This window comes from Danio rerio, chromosome 7 (assembly GCF_049306965.1).
Source record: "Danio rerio strain Tuebingen ecotype United States chromosome 7, GRCz12tu, whole genome shotgun sequence".
Lineage (NCBI taxonomy): Eukaryota > Metazoa > Chordata > Actinopteri > Cypriniformes > Danionidae > Danio > Danio rerio.
In genome coordinates this window covers 78,051,570-78,075,094 of record NC_133182.1, presented here as the reverse complement: position 1 = coordinate 78,075,094, position 23,525 = coordinate 78,051,570, and the positions used below count along the sequence as shown (strand labels likewise).

At 33.0% G+C, this 23,525-nt stretch overlaps 2 protein-coding genes across 5 annotated transcripts in view; both read left to right on the top strand.

Annotated features, from left to right (window-relative positions):
* rph3ab (rabphilin 3A homolog (mouse), b) overlaps positions 1-7,155 on the top strand; it is a 48,013-nt gene extending 40,858 nt beyond the window's left edge. For all 4 annotated transcript variants that reach the window (XM_073907602.1, XM_073907601.1, XM_021478070.3 and 1 more), the window contains exon 16: positions 106-7,155. In XM_073907602.1, the coding sequence (XP_073763703.1) occupies positions 106-236 (131 nt within the window). In that variant the 3' untranslated portion in view covers positions 237-7,155. The remainder of the gene's footprint in view (positions 1-105) is intronic.
* A 5,790-nt stretch (positions 7,156-12,945) lies between these two features.
* On the top strand, positions 12,946-23,031 carry LOC101885543 (mucin-2-like). The gene is made up of 16 exons (XM_073907793.1): positions 12,946-13,100; positions 13,753-13,867; positions 13,940-13,956; positions 15,807-15,825; positions 16,036-16,252; positions 17,866-17,994; positions 18,096-18,213; positions 18,520-18,658; positions 20,371-20,481; positions 20,662-20,841; positions 20,929-21,168; positions 21,254-21,410; positions 21,511-21,639; positions 22,104-22,254; positions 22,336-22,379; positions 22,468-23,031. The coding sequence occupies exons 1-16, from the start codon at positions 12,946-12,948 to the stop codon at positions 22,710-22,712; spliced, it is 2,166 nt and encodes a 721-aa protein (XP_073763894.1). The 3' UTR covers positions 22,713-23,031.
* Positions 23,032-23,525: the final 494 nt, after the last annotated feature.

Sequence of the window (23,525 nt, the reverse complement as noted above, 5' to 3'; positions counted from 1 at the left end):
ACTCTCCTGGACACTGGCCCTCAAGGACCGAGTGTGGACACCTCTGCCTTAAATGAAAATGTCACCAAATGTTTCAATACCACTTTATGTATATTTCATTATCAGGAGGCTGCCAGTTGGGAATCACTGCCAAAGGTGAGCGTTTGAAGCACTGGTACGAATGCCTAAAGAATAAAGACAAGAAGATCGAGCGTTGGCATACTCTTCTGAACGAGAACCACGTCTCCAGTGATTAAGCTCTTAAAGCGTCCTGCATGCCTTCGACAGTTTCACGTCCTTAAGTTGTACTCGGCCCATCTGCCAACTACATTCGCCTCAACTAACTGCATATCTCGGTCTGTACCGATCTTGTTATTGTCCGGCTGACACATGATATGCTTTCAAGGAACAAAATGTGATGTCTGGAGCTCTTCTGTTCACTGTGATCTACACGAAATGACTATAGGTTAGGATTGAAGTGTAAAAGAACTGCACAATTATGTCACGTCACGTTCTCTTTATCTTTACCCGGTAGCATTGTGTTTTGTTTTGAATTATAGGTTAAGAATAATTGTAAAAACTCCAAATAGTTAACTTGTTGTGGGAATGCGTTACTATCATGTCTCTCTTATTAAAAAGCATCATAGAAAATATTAATGAAGAAAAGAAAAAGAGGCGGATACAGAATATCAAAGCCCTTATTTTTACCAGTCTAAGAATGTTTACATGCCATATAGAATGTCAGGTAAAATGATTTCTTTTACACAAAGACATTTAGCAGCTTACTTAAACACCTCTGAGATCCGATTTTCATAGTTTTTGCAAACAAATATAGGCAAAACAACATGTAGGAATGTTTACACAGCACAGATGAGACTAAATCCAAAGAATGTTCAAGGGTGGGTTGCACCATTAAGCATTACATTAAACTAATTTAAGAGAGATTTGAAGATTTGTTAACACTTTTTTTGTTTTTGTTCAAGCTGTGAATTAAAATTTGAACATTTAACATATCAGAGAAAAGAATTTTACATTTTTAATTCTCTACTGCACACTCTACTGCTTGAAGGGACTTGATGAAAATCTAATTTTTTGTACATCCACCACAGAATTTGTTGTTGTTGTTGTTGCAATAATGTAAAATAATATGGAAGCTTGTTTCTGCCATTGAATAAAAACAGGTTATTGCAACTTCTTTTAATCTCAGAATTGCATGATTTAAACTTAAGATATACATTAAAAATTGTGAGTAAAGTCAGAACTGCAAGATAACTCAGAACTCACAATTCTGACTTATAAAGTTGAAATTCTGAGATAAAAAGTCGCAATAACCTTTTTTATTTTTCCCTTCCATAAAACAGTGATATCAAATCAGATAGAAATAATTAATACACTCCCAAAAGACAAAGCTAAAATATACAAAATCAATAATATGAACTTTAATTGTCCAGAAATAGTTAAGGAGAATCTCAAATTGTAATGTGTTTAGGACTGTGCGATTTGGGCAAAATATCTAATTGCGATTTGTTTTTTGGACAGATATTGCGATTTCGATCTGATTTGCGATTTAATTTTGTAGTCAAGCTTCAGCTCAATAATCTGTATCGTAGCTTCTTACTGCTAAAATGCAGTGAGTGTTAGTTAGGAACTGAGAAGATATCAAGTTATATTAGCAAACAACTCTAAACTTGTACTTTGCTGTTGCTTGCTACTAGATTGAGTGTCACTGGCAATACTTAGTTGATTTTTTAGCTAGACGCTCCACAAATAGCCGCCTTTGGTGCTTTTTTAGGTGCTGGTTGTTGTATTTCCTCATACTTTGGCAACAATTCTGTGACAAATTATCTGGTTTTGTTTGGTGACTTTGAAAGCAAGATATTCCCTTCTTACCAACGTGCTGTTTTTCTTTGATATTTGTCTATTAATGTCTCTGAAGAAGCAGACGCTATCATCCCACTTAAGTACGCTTTTCTGTTTGTTTGTTTTTTATTGTGGGCGTTCCACATAGTTTGGTTGAGCGATTGAGCAGAACTGTCTCACACAGACGGCGGTCACGCATTCGCTCTGGGTGGGGGAAGTTAAATAATATAGATTTCATATCGCAGTCTCTTGCCATTAGCTAATTGTGATTCGATTAATTATGAGATTGTACACCAATTGGAAATCAATGAACACAATGTCAGCAAAAACAACCTTAAAAGTTGCCCTATGGCAAGATTTAAAAATCTGAATTTCTAATCATGCAAAATAAAAATAATAAAATGTATCTCCTTTGAGATTTTTTTGCCATTATACTTGGTTGCAATCCTTTAAGAAAGCATGCACTTAAAATAGGGCTTAAAAAGGTGCTGTAGAAGGTTAAATATAAACCTAAAATTTAATAGAGAATCTATCTATCTATCTATCTATCTATCTATCTATCTATCTATCTATCTATCTATCTATCTATCTATCTATCTATCTATCTATCTATCTATCTATCTATCTATCTATCTATCTATCTATCTATCTAAATATCTATCTATCTATCTATCTATCTATCTATCTATCTATCTATCTATCTATCTATCTATCTATCTATCTATCTATCTATCTATCTATCTATCTATCTAACACAATCTCACGGCAATTCGTAACTTTTTCATTCAGTGGCTAATTCGTAAAAATTTGTACGATCTAATTCGTACATTTTAGTACGATCTGTGTATCTCCCAATGACAGTTGGGTTTAGGGGTGGGGTTAGGTGCCACGCCTCCTTTTTAAAATCGTACATTTTCTTACGACTGAACCCCAACTTCTATCTATCTATCTATCTATCTATCTATCTATCTATCTATCTATCTATCTATCTATCTATCTATCTATCTATCTATCTATCTATCTATCTATCTATCTATCTATCTATCTATCTATCTATCTTTAACAAAAAGTAGTTTGGTGCAACAGAATTATTAAATATACCGTGATTTACTCAACTTGTAATCCTTATTGGTTCAACCTACCCTAATAGTCTAAACCAGAACAGTATGAATACTTTTATGTGACTGTTTGACAAGAATACATTCAGACTTAGCTTAGTTAGTCTTATAATGAACACCGTTTTGTAACACATTGCTTGGTACTGTATGTCAGGTTTACAACAACATTTCTATGTGAGCACACTATCCTGCAAAAACCCCTTCAAGCGTGCATCTTATTAGGGGTCTATAATGCGCAGATAACACAATTGCCTTGTGTGAAGAGAACCATTAACATGGGCTTCAATGGACAAATGAAATTACATCATAAAAGACGAAGCTAAAAATAATCTAATGGCTGTGAAGCAAGCCGAGATCACTTGAATTACTCACCCTGCAGTTTAATCACATGGGAACATTTCAAGGGAAGCACATTTACAAAGGAATGACCTCAACGTTTATATTTTTTGCTGTTTTTATGTCCAGCTCTTATGCATGAGAGTCTTTGATCAAAGTGAATTCAAATCTCTTTTTTTAATGCATTTCCTACACAGTAAATAAAAAATACTGGGTTCCATGTAATCGATTTGTGTTAGGACAACATGAAGGAATTAAGTTAAAAAGATTCACTTAAAATTAAACAATTTACTCACTGTTTACTCGCCCTCACGTGGTTACAAACATTAGCTTCTTTATTCTGTTAAACACAAAATTAAATCTTTTAAATGAAGTTGTAATCATTGACGTCCATAGTAAGATAAACAAATACTATGGAAGTCAATGGTTACAGGTTTACAACATTTTTCAAGATATCTTCTGTTGTGTTCAACAGAACTTGTTAGAAGTAAAGGGTGAGTAAATTATACCTTAATCCCAGGCGTGACCAACCCTGTTCCTGGAGATCCTCGACCTTCCTGCAGATTTCAGTTGCAACCCATATCAAACACACCTGCCTGTAATTATGCTGTTCAGGTCCTAGTTAATTGGTTCAGGTGTGCTTGATCAGGGTTGGAGCTGAACTTTGCAGGAAGGTCGATCTTCAGGAACAGGATTGAGCACCGCTGCTTTAACCTATTAGTTTTTACAAACCTAAGTAAATTGAATTTAAAACAATTAAGTTGTAATAATCAACCCTCAAGAACTGATGGTTCCAGCTTATTTTAAATAAGTAGTTTGAAACAAAAGCGGACAATATTTTTTGAGTGCATATCTGAAATTACTGTTTACGAACAAACACTGTTTTGTTGTCGACACTTCTGGGTTATACAGGATTATCTACAGCATTATGAGTTGAATTTCAGTTTTAAAATAACATGTTTTTGATCGAACATTGCAAACTCAGGATTTTTGCATTACACTATTACTACTATACTATATAATACTATAAATCACTGATCTTGGACTCAAATATTAATGCCCAATACACAAAAAAATGACATGGTTGCCTTAAAATGTTAAGTTGAATCAAATTAATCGTATACGTCATTTTAACTTACATTACATGAAAGTGACTTAAACAGCTTCTACACTACAAAAATGCTTTTCTTTCTTAGATTTTTGTCTTGTTTCTAGTCCAAATTCTTAAGTCAAGGCGTTTTTTTCTAGACAAGCAAAACAAATTGTCTTGTTTTAAGAATATAATATGAAAAAATTAAGTGAGATTTATCTTAAAACCAGCAAAATAATGTGCCAGTGCGGTAAAAAATAATCTTGTTTTTGCTTTGAAAATATATTATTTTTTCGTACCCCATTGGCAGAATATTTTGCTTGTTTTAATTTTGACTTACTTCTGACAAGAAGACGATTTTGTACACTGGTCTAGAAAAGGCTTTGATTTAATTTTGTTTTTAGATATCTGTACTAGAAACTAGGGCTGCACGATATTGGAAAAATCTGACATTGTGATATTTTGTTTACCTGCAATAATTATTGTAATATAAATATTTCACTAGTTGACTTGAATAGCTAAATTTGGAAAGAACTCATCGTTTTAACAGAACATTTATCGTCATAAATGTCATTGTATTTGTTTGGTGAGTATTCAAGTATAGGCGGAATAATCAAATGCAAGCAAATAAAGCTGCATAGTCTTCATTGTATTCATTTTCTTTTTGGCTCAGTCCCTTTATTAATCTGGGGCTGCCACAGCGGAATGAACCACCAACTTATCCAGCACATGTTTTTACACAGCGGATCCCCTTCCAACACAGGGTTCATTGTATAAAAGTTAAATGCAATACATTTTCATTGTTATAATTTCTTGTAAACAAATCAAACAAGTAATCTGTCACTCTATTATTAAGGTTAAACTTCACAATCACTCATCAAAATGGTAACTTGTGAGCCATAATTACACTCATATTTCCTGAGGCATGAATAAACTGAATAAGCTGAACTTGACATTGCAAATCCTGCGATGTGACAATTGTGCATGATATTGTGATATCGATGCTGAAACGATATTATGTGCAGTCCTACTAGAAACAAGACAAAACCTCTAATAAAGCATTTTTGCAGTGTAAAACAGATCATTATTACAGTATAACCACATCACTGCTCATATCAGACATTAAAAACTGCTCATGTAAAGAACCTGGAGGTGTGGATGCCTGTTGTTTGATGTCTCTGAAACATTAAAGGGGTCATGACATGAAAAATCGACATTTAATTTTTGATATTTGTGCTTTAAACAAGACAAAATATTGTAGATTTTTTTGTTGGCAGTGTATAAAATTCCACCTCATGAAAAAGTTATGCATGACCTCTTTAAGCATTTAGCCACCAAGCAATTTTGTGTTTAAAAGACGTCTAATGGACATCTAAACATAGATGTCTAGCTAGGAAAATTTGGGATGTCAGTGAAAATCTAATGAATTTCTACACTGTAAAAATTTATTATTTAATTGAATTACAAAAAGTGAGTAAACATGTTGTCTTAAAATGCACAAGATAACTTTATTTAAAAAGTGAATAAACGCTCACTTTTTACAGTAAAGTCAACCAATAATTTTAAAAGCAACAGGTTTACGCAGTTAAAGTAAACACTGTTTTTCAGTGTAACAATAGTCCAAAAATAGACAGATTAGACACATACAGTCATTCATTTCTGTCTATTTGATGACTAGATTGTTTTAGAGCAGTGTTTCTCAACTGGTGGGTCGCGGGAACATTTTCAGTGGGTCGCGGAGTGTGTGGTCAAAAAAAACAACAAAATTAATTTTTTTTAACTTATTTTGCTTATACCGGACTTTATTTTTGAAATGCATGCACGACAACCCTACCGTTTGACATGGGAAATTTCATTTAATTATTGCAACAAATATGTCAAAGCCCAAGTGCAACCCCAAATATGTAAAGTATGGATTTACATATATTGACGACAAAAAAGACTTAAAGCCTCAGTGTCATATGAAGTGAGGTGGTCTCAAAAAAAGAGCATGAAACCTTCTAAATAAAACAACATTTAGAAACCAGAAAACATGTTTTATTAACAGTTTATTATTAACAGTATTTGTCATTTTTACTTAGTAATATTTCTATAATTTGATCCATTTTGTTAAATGACAGCTAAAAAATATTGTTTATTTGTAAGTCTTGGTAAATTTCTTAGGATGTATCTGTCACTACTTGTTTATGTTAACAAATAAATACAAATTAAGTATAATTCCTAAAACTGTATTATAGTTTCTCAAAATTTGGGTCACGGCTTGATGAGCATGTAAAAATGTGGGTCCCGTGGCCAAACCAGTTGAGAACCCCTGCTTTAGACTATTGCAAGATGTCTATATGACCTTATTTTAGCCAAGACGTCTATGTTTGAATGTTTGTTACTTGTCTATTTACACCAGAATAAATGCTTGTTTGGTCAGATAAGACGCCTAAATCAAAATGAGGAATGTTCTCTTGTTGCATTGATATTTTTCATGACACCGTCTTCACATAAAGAGCTTTGATTGTATCAATGATATCTGTCACATAATACAGCACACCAGTCGAATATTTTAAGACCATATTAGCCAGTTTACTTTGTGAATGTTTACTGCTATAAATTTGTTCTTTCATTAAATGATGCAAATGTGTATATATATACATAAATAAATAAATATATAGTGCATGGACTTGCACAGCAGGGAAGTGTTTACTGTATGTCTGAACTTTGCATGTAAAGATTTTACTTGGAGTTCAAAACACAAAGACTTAATAAAAGTCAAGAAACTGCTGTCCTCTGTTTGGTGTGAAGTCTCATTTCATAATATTTAGTCTTGTTTTTGATTGATTTATTTGTGAAAATGAAAGCTTAAGTTTGCTGTTTAGCTTCATTCATTATTAATTGTATATATTGAATTATACAGTATGTGAATGAATGAAAAAAATGACTTTTAACTCTATATGTGATTTTGCGATGGAATGCGAATTAAAGTTTCCACAACACTTAGTCTTCTGACCAGTTTTGACCCATAACGTCCCGTAGATAAATTTGTTTATCAGTTTGTTTAATTGTATTGAAAGCATCGCTAGGTTATGTCACCAAATAAGGATTGGCTTAAGGTTGTTATTCAGGAAAACATTAGTGTGAGAAAGCCAGAACACACTGTTTCATTTCTTACAAAGCGAGTTTTAACATGTCAAATGTTTGCTTAAAAAAAGGCTGCGTAAATATTTGCATACGTCCAATTGACGTCTAATTGCATTGACAAATATTTCAGGGCACATAGCAGACAATTCACTGTTGGACTTACAAATCTAGACGAGTCCCACCCAATTCCAATTTCCCACCCAATATAAAGATCTCAATTTTAATGCATTTTTCAATACAAATTTTTATTTTGAACACTTTTAATTCCGAATGTAACTTAATTTAGTTACATTCAAGTTTTAAATGTGAAAGTATAGCAGATATTATGTTATAAATTTGAAGTTTTTTCTCGTTTAATAGGCAACCTAAGATCATACTTTCAATATATGTTTATTGTCTGACACTATCAGTTTAAAGTGATATTTTCTTGATGTCATTCATTCACTTATCCTTATATTTGTGGCTTTTTGGCGTATTTGTGGTCATTATCGATGATTATAGTTTTTCTGAAAACAATGTTTCTTTTCAACTGAGGAACAACAGGCTGTGATCTAATGCATATGAAAAACCATAAAAAAAGGGAGATGGTCAAACATGGTGTGTGTAATTTAGCAGATTCATCAAAATGTATTAATTTCTAAAATATGGCTTAAATAAGTTAATTTAAACACTGCTTAATAGTAGATAGTAGTACTGCTGTATTATTTACATTAACTGTTAATTTAAAACCTGTAAAAACTCTTTGCCTGTGAGATGTATTTAATGTTTGTTGTGCAAACAATAACAGCAGTATTTCTGGCAGATCTATTTTTATTTTTGCATGTGTGCACTTCATTGTGTGAGGAAAATGCTGATAAAATCAACACAGACTGTTTTCATTGACAGTTTATTTAGACTTTTAGTATAACTGTATGATGTTGGTTTTATATATGATATAAAATGTATTATAAAAGATAGAATCTAATACTATTTTTGAACTAGATAACCAGCGTGTCAATTCTGTTTGGTTTCAGAGATAAGTTTTGATGTGTAATTGCATTTTTATTCAAATATATTGGGTATTAAATCATTAAATAATCCATTGCATTATGTAGATGTCAATATGCACATGTGGTATTTCCATATATTGCAGCCTTTTACAGTAGAGTGACAGCTGAACATATGCATTAAAACAATTGGTGGTTTTTTTTTTTCATGCTGTCCATAAAAACATCAGCAACAATAGGCATTTTTTTGCTTATTTTGGCCTCTGAATAAAACAGATTGGCATCAATTACAGCCTCAAGTGATGCAACAATCATTGCATTGCTGGATGTTCTGGATTGGGATTTCATTAATGATATCTCTTTCCTTCTGACTATCTGCTGAAGAACACACCACCTATTCATGGCAGGTCATGCTGCCATTGGTGTTATAAATATTTTCCTGTATTTCATTTGCTATTGCAATAGTTCATCTTCATGTTTTATCAGCTCTTGATTCTACATAGTACTTTATATTAATGACATTTCACAAGTTCTCTCACAGTCTAATACACTATAATCTCCTGATCATTTAGTTCAATCCCATTTTGCCCACAATTTGCATGACTGTTAGACAGGTAAATATACAAACCCACAACCTTTCCATGGTAAAATCCATTCCTCATCTTATTGTAAATGTGACAGAAAGTCTAAAAGTGAGACAGAATTGAACAACATGGACCAATTATCTGCTGATCATTGGATGCTGCCACACATGGAAACAACTGAACTGATGTTGTGACTTTAAGAGCTGACATGAATCTATACAAAATGAAAATAAAGAATAAAATAATCAATCAATAAAAATTCTGGCAGCACATTACCTGGCATTTGTGATATAAATATATGTCTCTCCCTCGACCATAAAATCATAGTCGTATAAGTTTAGGAATAAACCAGTAATACATCAAGTCAAAATTACCAATTTTTCTTTTTAATGCCATTAGTAAAGTAAAGCTCATGGCCCATTAAGACTATTTGTATATTTTATTTTAAATCTACAAAAACCTAATATAAAATTTTAAACAACTTTAAACTTTCTCATTACTTTGATTTTGTTTAACCATGAGAGTCCCGTTTCCAGATATTGAATCTCAGCTAAATAAAACCATTTAGCTTATTTGTTATTATGTTTTCAGATGTAAAAATTTAGTTTATAAAACTAAACAGAGGCGGCATGGTGGTTCCATGTTTAGCACTCACAACAAGAAGGTTGCTGGTTTGCATTTCTGAGTTTGCATGTTCCCCCTGTGTTGGTGTGGGTTTCCTCCGGTTTCCCAGTCCAAACACATGCAGCATAGGGGAATTGATGAACTAAATTAGCCATAGTGTATGAGTGTGTGCTTGAATGAGTGTGTATGGGTGTTTCCAAAACATATGCTGGAATAGTTGGTGGTTCATTCCGCTGTGGCAACCTCTGAAATAGAGACTAAGCTAAAGGAAAATTAATGAAGGAATTAATAAGTGAATGAATAAATGAAAAACTAAAGTTTTGTGGTCCAGGGTCACTCTTTAATTCAAAGTACGATTCACATGATTAACAAATTATTTAGCTCTATAAGCTGCTAATCAGTTGCTTGTTAATAGTTAGTAGTTGGGTTAAGGTATTGGGTAGGATTAGAGATGTAGAGTGAGATCATACTTTATGGTAATAAACTGTCAATTTATGCAAATTAGTTTAATTGTTACAACTTAAAAGCTTCAAAGTTGAAAACAAAACAAAGATGATTAATTTTAAAGTTTTTGTCTTGTTTCTAGTTCAGCCTACAACTTTTTCCTATGATTAGAAATAAGATTCCTATGATTAGAAATAAGTGTTTTTTCTTAATAGAAGCAAAAATAATTTGATTTGAAAAATAAGATTAATTTGCTTATCCCATTGGCAGAATATTAATCAATATTATATTTAATATTATTATATTATTATATTACATTAATATGAATATTATACTTTTTTTAAGGTAAAACTCACTTAATTTTGACATTATTTCTGAAAATAGTAGGATTAAAAAAAGAAAAATAAATAAAAAAATGTTGTAGTGTATATTACTGAAAGTAAAAATTTCTAAACAAACTGCTTTGTTGTTTGAAACTGTAATTTTATTTAACATTACTAAAATATGCAAATCAACAAAAAAAGCTTCAAATGTTTTCGTTCAGATCTCATAATACTATAAATTGCATGCATTTCCTTAATCTGAGGGTTATTGTTGACATTTTGACACACAGTTTCGCTCAGCCCCTCCTAGGCCTTCACACAATAACGGGTGGTATAAAACAGAAAACACAAAGTCTGTCCATCCTCAAACACCTGTGGAGGATCCACAAATCCACAGGGCCAGCATGGGGAGGACTACCAGGATAGTGATATGGATGCTTGAATGGATAGTGCTATACTTTGGACTAAGCGCCTCTCATACAGGTGAAATGGTTTTCTTTTATGAATATTATGGAATGTTGTTATATTATGAAATTATCTTAAATGCGAATTTGATTGTTTGATCACTTTTTTTGTAAATTGCCTGCCCTGCTTTACCAGTTTCCCTCCTTCTATTGTGGCTCCATAAGCCAGAGAAACAATTCATGTTTAAGCAATCCTTAAGAAATAGTATGAAGGCATTGTGGTTCATAATCTCAGTCTGACATTGATCAGTGATGTCCGTGCGACATTATGCATCATATGACCACAAAGTTTGGTCTCAAGATTACTAATTGTTTTACTATTCATTATTTAATTATACTTAAAGGTTGTATTTCTTGACAGGTGATTTATTTAGCATGGGGTAAAAACATGCAATGGCGTTAGTAGGAATGTATAATAGACATAACTCAATATGAAAACATATGAATGATGATTAGTCAATGAAACTTTTCTAAACTTTTAAATAAAAGGGTAATAAAGAGGGTTTATTTTTATTCTCATTATTAACCAGTGACCTTTTTACCTGCCTATTATTAGGATATCCACCGTCTTTCAGCACTTATAAAGTATTATCTCTAATCCTACTCAACACCTAAACCCACTGACTGCCTTAACAACTATTAATAAACAGCTAATTATGAGTTTATTAAGTTTATTGTTAATAGTTTGTTTATAGCTAGAATTGTACCTTAAAGTATAATGTGACTAAAATTAGAGTTTCTGCCAGCTCAATTACAAGGATTGTAAATATATAATAAAAATGGCAAAACTGGAAACATTTGTAAGCAAATGTTACCTTTAAGGTAAAATAAATAAAAAGTATTCCAGTTGCATGTAATTAAAATTGCAGTATTATAGGTTTGTGTGTTACAGTGTTATCATCATGTTTATTATGACAAAAATATACAAATAAAAGCGTATTACAGCTTTCCACATAATAAATGCATCCTGGTTAATTATTATTTTTTTGTTGTGGAAATGTACTTGCTTATGCAATACACCCACTGTTTTTTTTTTCAATTAAGTCCATGTCAGAATGATAATCAATCGTTTCAGTTGTACATGTATTATGCTGAATGGTGTTGGAACATTCCAGCCTGTTCTCACGTCAAAACGTAAGTATTTTACGTTTTGCCAGTTTAGTGGCTAATTGAAATCGTACGAAATGATACGATTTTAAAACGGAGGTGTGGCACCTAACCCCACCCCTAACCCCAACCGTCATTGGGGGATAAGCAAATCGTACTAAATTGTACGAATTAGATCGTACGAATTCATACGAATTAGCCACTAAATGAAAAAGTTACGAATTGCCGTGAGATTGTGTTGGAACATTCACATATTATTTCGACCTTTCCCATTGAAAAATGTTATGTGTCTTGTCTGAGCCTTCAGTTTTTCCTCACCCAGCTATTTGTAATGAACTTTAATCATCATGTGGCTCTCTCGTTATCACATTATGTTTCTTGCCTGTATATGCTAAAGGTACAAACACTTTCGAAAACAAAATTAAATAAACAGAAGCTGTTAATTCAGTAGAAAATGATGTTGCATTTGCCATACATTCTGTAAGTGTTTAAAGTTCTGCTCTAATTTTAGAGATTTTCTCTGGCAACCATACACTGCAAAAAATATTTTCTTTGTCATGTTTTCTATTTAGCTTATTTTAAAGAAATACTCACTTAATTTTGGTATATTATTTCTTAAAACAAAACAATATGATTTGCTTGTCTGGAAGATGCTTCTTAATTTTTATATTTTTAGATATTTGGACTAGAAACAAGACAAATAATCTAAGTAAAAAACACTTTTTTTTGCGTTCTATTGTTTGTTTTTTTGCTGTTGTAATTTTATGTGAAATGTATCCCACCCCACCTCTTAGGAATATACCCTGTTCGTAACAAACAAGTCTGTAGCACATGGGGGAACTACCACTTCAGGAAATTTGATGGACACTTTATCCACCTGCCATCCTCTTGTAATTTTCTCATGTCTGCAACATGTGGAAGTAACCAGAAGGATTTCAGCATTCAGTTGAGACGCCAAGTGGAAAATGGCCAACCAACAATCACTAACATCACAATGAAGCTGAGGAGCATCATAGTGGAGCTCAACAAAACCACTGTCAATGTAAACGGATCACCGTAAGTGTTATGAAGTTAAAGGGACACTTCATTAAAAATTGTAATGTCAAGGAACATAATGACATTTTTACTCATTTTACTAATTTTTACACATTTTATTTGTTATATATCTACAAAAAAACTAAAGAAAATTAAACTTACAAACATTTGCAAACTCACATGAAACATTAAAGGAACTGAAATTAAATGAAAACTCATAATAATAAAAAAATCAGTCATCATTTACTAATCCTCCACTTTCAAACCTGTTTGAGTTTCTTTCCTTGGTTGAACACAAGGGAAAATATTCTGAAGCATGTTGGAAAAAACAGCCATTGACTTCCTTATTATTTTGTTCCTATACTGTACATTGTAAAAATCAATTAGTTGACTTCAAAAGAAGAGAGCAAACTCGTTGTCTTACAATAAGCAAACTATAATTATGAAAGTTAAGTAAATGGGTTTACTGACTTTTACTGAAGTAACTAATCAGTTTTTACAGTGTACTATGGATGTCAATGGCTTCTTTCTTCACAATATCTTGCTTTGTGATCAACATAAGAAATTCATGAAGGTTTAGAATCCCTTGAGTGTGAGTGAATGTATGTTTTTGAGTGTGAATATGTGGGTCAGAATTATTGGAGTGCTTCATTGAATGTATATTTTCTGCTAGGATGGATCTGCCTTTTAGCCACTCTGGTGTTCTCATTTATAAGAGTTCCTCCTACATAGTGATCACTGCTACACTCGGACTAGTGGCCAAGTGGAACAAAGATGACTCTTTCACAGTGAGTTCGACATCAGTTTACAAAAACACTGATGTTTTGCAAGAAAGATGCTATAATTTCTTCTCTTTATAGGTTGAATTGGACATGAGGTACCAAAATAAGACCTGTGGTTTATGTGGAGACTTCAGTGGCATCCGGTCACACAATGAGTTCCTTAACTATGGTAACTAATAATAAATACATACTTTAATATAGCACAAAAATAACCTTAAGGCAAATATTGTGTACAGTAGCAAGTACATGTGTTTTTATACATGTATAAATATGTAGGAAAATATAAAACAATAGCTAAATATGTTCTTCCTTTGCCTAAATAATGCTTTTTATTAAATAAAACTTGTGGATAAGTAAGCACTATGAAAATCCAGATTTAATTTACAGCAGTTATTATGAGCTAAAATATGCAACTGAAAAAATTAAATCTATACCTTAGCTATAGTTTAGCTTTTCATCTGCTTATGCATCAGTACAAGTGTTTTATAAAGAAACAAACTTAAAATATGTTTCTAAATAATATGTTTATTTTTTTTGCATAACTACATAAAATATGTTTAATTAAGATGACAGATCTGATTATGGAGTCTTTGTGAAGATGAATAGTTCAACAGATAGCTGTATGGAGCAGGTCAACTCAACAAAGTCATGTAAAAACATGGTAAGTTCTTTCTTTGTGGATCTACACTAGTTTTATTTAACTATATTTTGTTTTAGAATTGTTCTACCCAACAGTTAATTTGTTAATCCTTTTTCAGAAGTAAACTGAATATTGCTTTCATTTTATTAAACCATTGCCCTTTACACTGTCCACAACATCTGAAATTGAGATCAATGTTTACACTTTTTTTTCTGTAAATCATGTCAGTTGTTCAGGTTATTCCCATAGGGTTATTCCCAAAGAAATTCTGAAAGAAATAATAATTCTTGGGGGGTCAAAACAGTTAATAATGACTGTGGTCAAAACTAAGTGCGATATCTCATAAACATTTTATATTAAATGATATTGTTAACATATTATGCCAGCATTTCAATCTCTTCTCCAGTGTCAGAACAAAAATGTAAACAATAAAACATTATTAACTTCACCAGAAGAGGTCGCCGTGCTTACCTTATTTTGCAGCACTCGATGTCCCCAAAAATAACGTACTTACCTGTTCACCTGGCCATTTTCACTGCAGTTGTTTGTATGAGTGAGCTACGTTAAAGTTTTTCATTTAAATTTGCCGCCGAAAAGCTGAGAGACCAATAAAGTTGCGCGCCGTTTATTATGTTACACGCAAAACCAATGACGTTAACACGCTGTTTGTACTCCATCCTCAACGGTACGTGATGGGCTTTGTTTACATCGCGCGAACTCTAAAGTGATCGATATGTTTGAATAGTCGATATTTAAGAAAATGTGAAACTATATTAATGTGAATAATTAATAATTCACGGCTGCAGGTTTGTAATTTTGGACCTTTCATGGTGTTTCATAAACAGATAACGTTAGGCTAATTTAAAGAGGAAGTGGATAGGTAAATTAGCCTAAGTGAAGTGTAAAATTAGTGTGTCCACGAATGAAATATTTTGGTGTCATTTGTTAAATTAAAACAAGGGACTAAATTAATATTTGGTGGTCATCAAACAATTTGACCATGACTGAACTAAAATGAGGAGACGATTTCTGTATTACCCTCTGGCCAAGACTTTTTTTAGTAAGTCACGTGCATTACATTTTTATTAAAATTCAAGCTTTCGCATAAATGAGTCTGTATTTTTTTTTTCTTTTGTTGGTTCCTTCAAGATCCTTAGACTGAAGTATCTGTGGTTAAAAACTAAAGTTTAATAAAAGGGATACTGTTTTACAATTTTAAAATCAATTAAGATACTGTAAATGCAATTTATTCTCAGCTCTTTTTTACTCTTAAACCTTTTTTTATCTTAAACTGAATACTGCTAGGAAGGCAGTCATTCAGAAGGTACGGTATATGTTTTATGTAACAGACTTACAGATTAGTTTGCACAGAAAAAGCAAGCCAAATCTATGAACTAACTCCTGTATATGTTTATAACTTTAGGTAACCTAATCTTTACATCATTGAGCATCAAATGTCCTTTTTTTAACTAAAAATAGCTCTTTATTTACAGTATGTTGTTGATTATGTACATGTCTTTTTGATTCTTTCTAGACATCCGTGTGTGAGCAGCTGCTCTTAGGCCCATCAGTCAGTAGCTGTCAGGACCTTGTCCCTTTTGACTCCTTCATGAAAGCCTGTGAACTGGACATGTGCTACTGCAACAACAGCGCCACATCCTTTTGTATTTGCACAACCATTTCAGAATACTCTCGCCAGTGTATTCGGGCTGGTGGAAAGCCTGAACCATGGTGGACTGAGCAGTTCTGTGGTAAGTTATGAACTTTCAATCTGTTTCAAAAATATGAGACACAAGTTTACATTTGGATTTCACATATATAAAATAAATACAATGCAACATATATTTTAAATATATGTAGTCTCTTAAATATTTTTTCAACCATTGGGATTAAAATGTACATATATGTTAAAAATAATAGGATACATTTGTAATATATATATATATATATATATATATATATATATATATATATATATATATATATATATATATGTATATGTGTATGTATATATATATTACAAATATGTGTGTGTGTGTGAGCAATTCCAGTGTTATGGATGTGACATTTGCAGTAAAAACTCAAAACATAAATTCGCATAGAAAGCAAATGTTAGCATTAAATTGAAACTTCTGCTTATATTTTACAGAACAACTGACCACAGAGTTAAGGGTTCAGAAAAACATCAATCTGTAAACATGTTTTGTACTTTAAATGAGGAAAATAAACATGCGTTATGGACGTGACAAAAAAAGTCTGCGCATTTACAGTATACAACATACTTTGTAGAAACTCTGTGAATTAAACTGCACAACCCAAAAGAAACAATGATAATCAAAATGATAAGAGTTGGCTCACTATAAAACAAAAATGATTGGTTTAATTTTGTTTAATATTTTCACATTTATGAGGAAAAAGTGTCGTTATGGATGTGGCATCTCTCTGTTATGGATGTGACAGATGTGAAATTGCCACTTGTGTGACTTTGGTAAATCCAACATAATAGTTTAAAAACATTGACAGATACATCAGAGTATTTTCTAAAGTACTGTAAAATACTTGTTTAAAAAAAAACAGAAATGGTTTCCGTATTTTGGTGAAAGCTTAATTATTTTCATGGCAAGGTTGACATTTGCACGGAATTGCTTGTAGCAGCCATATTTGCAATATTGAAATAAATATTTGAAATATATGTTGCATATATGACATTTTGCATATAAGCAATTCTGTGCAAATTTCAGTCCTACCAGTTTTCACCAAAATCAGAAACTGTTTCTGGGTTTTTAGATAAAGCATGTATTTTACAGTACTTCAGAAATACTCAAAAGTGCATCTGTCTGTGTTTTCAAACTATTATATTTGATTTACCAAAATCACACAAGTGGCAATTTCACAATTGTTACATCCATAACCAAGAGGTGTTACATCCATAATGACACTTTTTCTTCATAAATGTGAAAATATTAAATAAAATAAAACCAATCATTTTTGTTTTATAGTGAGCCAACTCTTATCATTTTGATTAGCATTGTTTCTTTTGGGTTGTGCAGTTTAATTAACAGAATTTTTACAAAGTATGTTGTATACTGTATAAATTTTTGTCACATGCATATATTTTACATTACATTATTACATTTACATTATTTTATATTATACATTCATGTTTATTTTACTCATTTTAGGTACAAAATATGTTTACAGATTGATATTTTTCTTGCCCCTTAACTCTGTGGTCAGTTGTTCTGGAAAATAAAAACTGCAAATGTCACATCCATAACACTGGAATTGCTCATATGTGAAATTCAAAATATTATTTTGTACGTCATATGTGATTTGCCAATATTTCTATGTGGATATCTTGTAGGAAAATCATGTCCTTATCAAAATATGGTGCACAGAGAATGTGAAAACCCTTGCATCAACACTTGTTCAAACCCTGACAGAGGTCTGATTTGTGAAGGCCACTGTATTGATGGGTGTTTCTGTCCAGAAGGTAATATGTAATTTGTAAAATTGTGTTAGCTTTTACAGTAAAATTCTAAATTATTTCTTTATTAACCAAATGGCTGCATGGATTGTCATGTTATACTGTAGGATACCTGTTTGATGACCTGACTAATAGAGGCTGTATTGCTGAGAGTCAGTGCGGCTGCATCCATGATGGAAAAATCTATGAGCATGGAGAGACTTATAGGAGTAACTGTGAAGAATGGTAAATATATAATTATTTTACATTACTTTTTAAATTTGTGCATAAATTATGTGTTGCGAAAATCATACTTCTTGCCCCGCTATGGAGTTTTCATTCTTGGTACTTTAATATTGGTAACTAATAATCCCTTTTACACTTAAGCATCTTTATATAATATTTCTCTAAATGCTCTTAGTTTTAGCGGTGGCTCTTCAAGTAAATATTATTTATTATTATTATTTAAAATTGTTTGTTTAAGATCCTGAATAAGTAAGACAGTGCACATCCATACAAAATGACCTACTTGTATTATAATTATATCTACAGTACCTGTGAGGATAGAAGGTGGCAATGTACCACAAACCTGTGCCATGGAACCTGCTCAGTTTATGGAGATGGCCATTACATTACATTTGATGGAAAGCCATACACTTTCAGTGGAGACTGTGAATACACATTAGTCGGGGTAAGTATAGAATTAATCTATACAAGTTCTAGTGAATCTACAAATGACATTGAGTCCTGGTTTTAAAGGGATAGTTCATCCAAAATATGAACCTTTCCTCATTGTTTACTCATACTCTCGTGGTTCTAAACGATAATGAGTTTCTTTCTTCTGCTGAACACGAAGTGAAGTTTATTTAGAAAATAATTTCGAGAGGATCACGTGCTTATGATTGCTTGCAGCTGGCCTTGCATTATTCAATTTATGATTCACCAATTAGACGATTCCTAAGCCACTATAAATACACTGAGGCTGCGTCCGAAACCGCACACTTCCATACTATATAGTACGCTAAAATCAGTATGTGAGCCGAGTAGTATGTCCGAATTCATAGAATTTGAAAATCAGTATGCGAGAAGTACCCGGATGACTTACTACTTCCGGCGAGATTCTGGAGTGCGCATCCCATGCATGCTGTACTATCCCATAATGCCCCGCGAGCGAATTCATGAATGGGAGTAAGGAAATGCAAATTATGCAGGTAGGTCACGTGACTATGTCAAATGGCGGATGTAGTACGTCCAAATTCCATTCATACTTTTCACATTCATACTGTATCGAACGCACTTTTCTAACGGCCGAGTAGTACGTTTAAATTCAAATGCAGTACCTACTAAGTAGTAGGCGGTTTCGGACGCAGCCTAAGTTCCATATCACAGCCATCTTCGTTTTGAAGAATCCCCCTTCCACCCCTACTCCTCCTCCTTTCGTAGATGAGTGGTACAGTGGCCCAGTGGTTAGCACTATTGCCTCACAGCAAGAACGTTACTGGTTCTAGTCCTTACCAAGCCAGCAAGTTTACACGTTCTCCTCTTGCTCATGTGTTTTTCCACCAGTTTCCTCCCACCGTCCAAAAACATGCAGCTTAAATTAATTGACTAATCCATACACCATATACTTGCACCTAGTTTGTAGTTATCTCTTAAGAGCAATCACGATCTGTTCATTAGCTACTATAGCAGGGGGGTCTCGAACTCAAATGGGAGGGAGCCCCGTGCTCAAGGATCTTATGAGCTTAGGGTCTTTCCTGGGACAGCATGCCAAACACGCTTTATAATCAATACTCAGCTAAGTGTGAACTCTTAAAATAAAGTATTCTGAAAAATGTTGGGGAAAAAAGCAGCCATTAACATTCATAGTATAATCAAAAAATACAAAAATGCAAATTTTACCAGCATTCTTTAATATTTCTTCCTTTGAGTTCAACGGAAGAAAGAAACTCAGGTTTGGAAAGATTAGAGAATACATAAATGATGACAGAATGTTTATTTTTGGGTGAACTGTCCCATTAAGGTGCATTTGTTCCAGTTTTATATCAAATGGACAATGCTAAATTCAGCTATAAATGTATAAATGTTTTGAGCTGGTCCACTTTTGACCACCTCTAAAAGTAGCTGAAAATGCATTTGATGGAGTTGCTTTCATAGTGTAGATTATCACATGATCAAACAGCCACAAAAAAACAGCTACTGATAAAAACAGGTCGCTTTATGAGATGTTGTGAGAAAGCACTCCACATTAACTCCACATTGTAACAAGGCCTGGTTGATAGACCCTTGCCTTAATTAGGGAATTTCTATGATCTGTTGGGAATATTTCGATCCAGTATTATTAATAAAACAATAGTAAGAAAAAAAAGATCAACTGTAATGTGCATTTCTTGATTTATACAGGATTTTTGTGGTCATGTCAGCGCCAATAGTACTTTCAGAGTTCTCTCTGAAAACATACCATGTGATTTTATTGGCACCACTTGCTCTAAAGCTATCAGACTCCTGCTTGGGGTAAGAGTGCTTTGACTGCTTCATTATTATATATTATATTCATATATAAATATTATGTATAAAAAACTTATAAATGAACATAAAACATATATAAATAATCTTTATATACATATATAAACATGTAATAATAGCAATATTATACAGTAATATGTATGTAATTAACTAATATTCCTCTGTCAGAACAAGGAATTCAGGCTGTCTGATGGAGGTTATCAGATTCTTCATAGAGATCAGGGGCTGGATATTCCTTACCGAATTTTGGTAAGAGGAATATACACGGTCCTTGATGCAAGCAATGGTTTAACTGTCATGTGGGACCAGAGGAAAAACATGTTCATCAAACTCAACCCAAACTTCAAGGTGAGAAATGAATGTGTAGATTTAATCACACATTTTTTAACCAATATATATTGCATGATGTCAGTTAATGTGTATCCTCTACCACAGGGTTCTGTTTGTGGTCTTTGCGGAAACTATGATGGAAACTCAAACAATGACTTCATGTTGAGAAATCGCGAGGTGGAAACTAATCAATTGAAGTTTGTAAGCGATTGGAAAGAATCCTCTATCTGTTCTGTGGCCACAGAAATGAGAAATCCCTGCTCAAGCAACCCTTACAAGCATTCATGGGTTCAGAAACAATGCAGTATCATTAGGAGTGAAGTTTTTCAGGCTTGTCATTCACATGTATGTTAACACACACCACAGTGAGCTCATACTATAACCTGTTCGTTCTTGTAGAGATAATTAAACTGCTTTTTCTTCTGATAAGGTGGATCCCAATCATTTTTATGATGCCTGTGTGAGAGACTCATGTGGTTGTGTTAGTGGTGGCGATCGTGACTGTTTGTGTGGCGCTATAGCTGCTTATGCACAAGCCTGTAATGATGCTGGAAACTGTGTTGCCTGGAGAACACCCAAACTATGCCGTGAGTCACTGATAATTTTCTGATTTTATTTTGAATCACAACTGCCTAAAAGATACCAGCACAATAACCTCTTTGTTTGGTTGTTTTTTTTTTCCTACAGCATTGTTCTGTGATTATTACAACCCTTCTGGTGGATGTGAGTGGCATTACAAACCTTGTGGAGCTCCCTGCATACAGACATGCAGGAATCCAGATGGACAATGCTCAAATCAGATCTTATCACTTGAAGGTATTTAAAGGAATGTTTAGGCAACTGAAAATGTTTTTATTTCTCATTTGAGCTTGGAAGATATTTGGGTTAGGGTTAATTCTAAAGGAACATGCCAGTTTATTTTAAAATTAAATGCTATAACTAAAGAAAAGTTTAGAATTATTATTATTATCATTATTATAATTACAGTAACTTCAAATTGGGTGATTTTATAAAACAATTAAATTGCTTGCACCCTGATCATTTCTGCTTGAAATGTTGCCTTTTCAATTGAAAATTATTACATTTACCAAGAAAGTAAAGCATATTATTGCTTATAATTTCTTGCAAATAAAATTCTAACCATTAAGCCTGTGTCATTACTATATATCTTAGATAGACTGGTGCTTTGGAGGGCGTCTCAAACCAAATTTTGGGTGATCGCAAATGTGGATGCCTGACTGCAGCTGTATCTCACATATTATTTTCTTTTCTTTTGTAAGGGTGTTATCCAAAATGTCCCTCTGAATATCCTTACTTTGATGAGGATTCAATGAAATGTGTTAAGAGGGAACAGTGTGGCTGCTTTGACAAACACGGGGATTATTACATCAACCAGAAGCCAGTTCCTTCAACAGAAAACTGTCAAACATGGTATGCTATCGTTTTCATGTAAAAAATTTCAGCCAATTGTTATAAAATGTTGTTTTAATTATATAACACTATTTCTTAAAGCTACTGCAATTTAAGCAAGATCATCTGCACATACAATGCATCTGGTAAGAAATAAATGTTTAGACCTTTGCCTTACATGCATTCTTACTGAGGCACTTAACTGAGTAAATGTCTTTACTCCTTATTTTGCAGCATGCACCTGTGCATTCAAAGGGAACACCTATCAGTATGGGGATACAATATATAATACTACAGATGGGCTTGGAAGCTGCATGACAGCTGTCTGTGAAGAAAATGGAGTAGTTCAAAAGACTTCATACACTTGTCAAACTTCACATCCAACTACAACGTCTATTCCAACAACTATCTTTGACTTCTCCAGTAAACCAACGGGTAACTGTTTTACTACTACCATGTCATGTGCAACTAGTTTTTAACTGCGTTTTTTTGTGTGTCAAATTGTCAAAAAGTGATAAACATTATAGTTGGAAAATTAAATAAACCAAAAGTAGGTGGCAGCAAATCACTGTTTTTATTACTCAATCATGAATTCAAAACGAGATTCATAGTCATATAGTCATAGTCATCATCAAACAGGTAACTTAAGCTCATTGGTGGCTTCAGTGTTCATTGAACTTGAAAATGAGCAATAGGCAATATCTGCTTAGATTTTCAGTTGTATTTTAATATTATAAACATTAAAAGTTATTTAAATATTGTAAACAAATCATAGGCAATAATGATTTCTCTTCAAAAGTATTTTGTTGTTAGTCTTCTATATGACTTTAAAACCTCTTCAGTGTGTGTGAGGACATAAATTCCTCTAAATGTTGACTTTTATGAAATAGCATTAAATTTATCTGTAACCAGTTGATGCAGTTTATTTCAAGAAATGGCTTAAGCCTGGTTTATACGTCTGCGTCAAGTGATCGGTGTGACCCACAGTGCATGCAAAGCGCGTAGCTGTGTTATTATACTTCTGTGCGCCGTTTCTGTTGCTCTGCCAAATAGTTGGCAGTGCTGTGTTTATGTTCTTCTGTATCGAGTTTCTTTGCTGGTGTTTTGTTTTTTCTGAATGCTTCCTTAATATACAAGTGGTAAAAACTTGCTTATTTTGAGGCAGGAACCGGCGGACGTACAACAACTTTAACTATGAGGTAAACAACACAAAACAAAACATTCCACTTGGAGCTCCTTCACGGGACTACACTTGTAAACAATTGCTCCATCGGACTCGCGCGGCTCTCGGT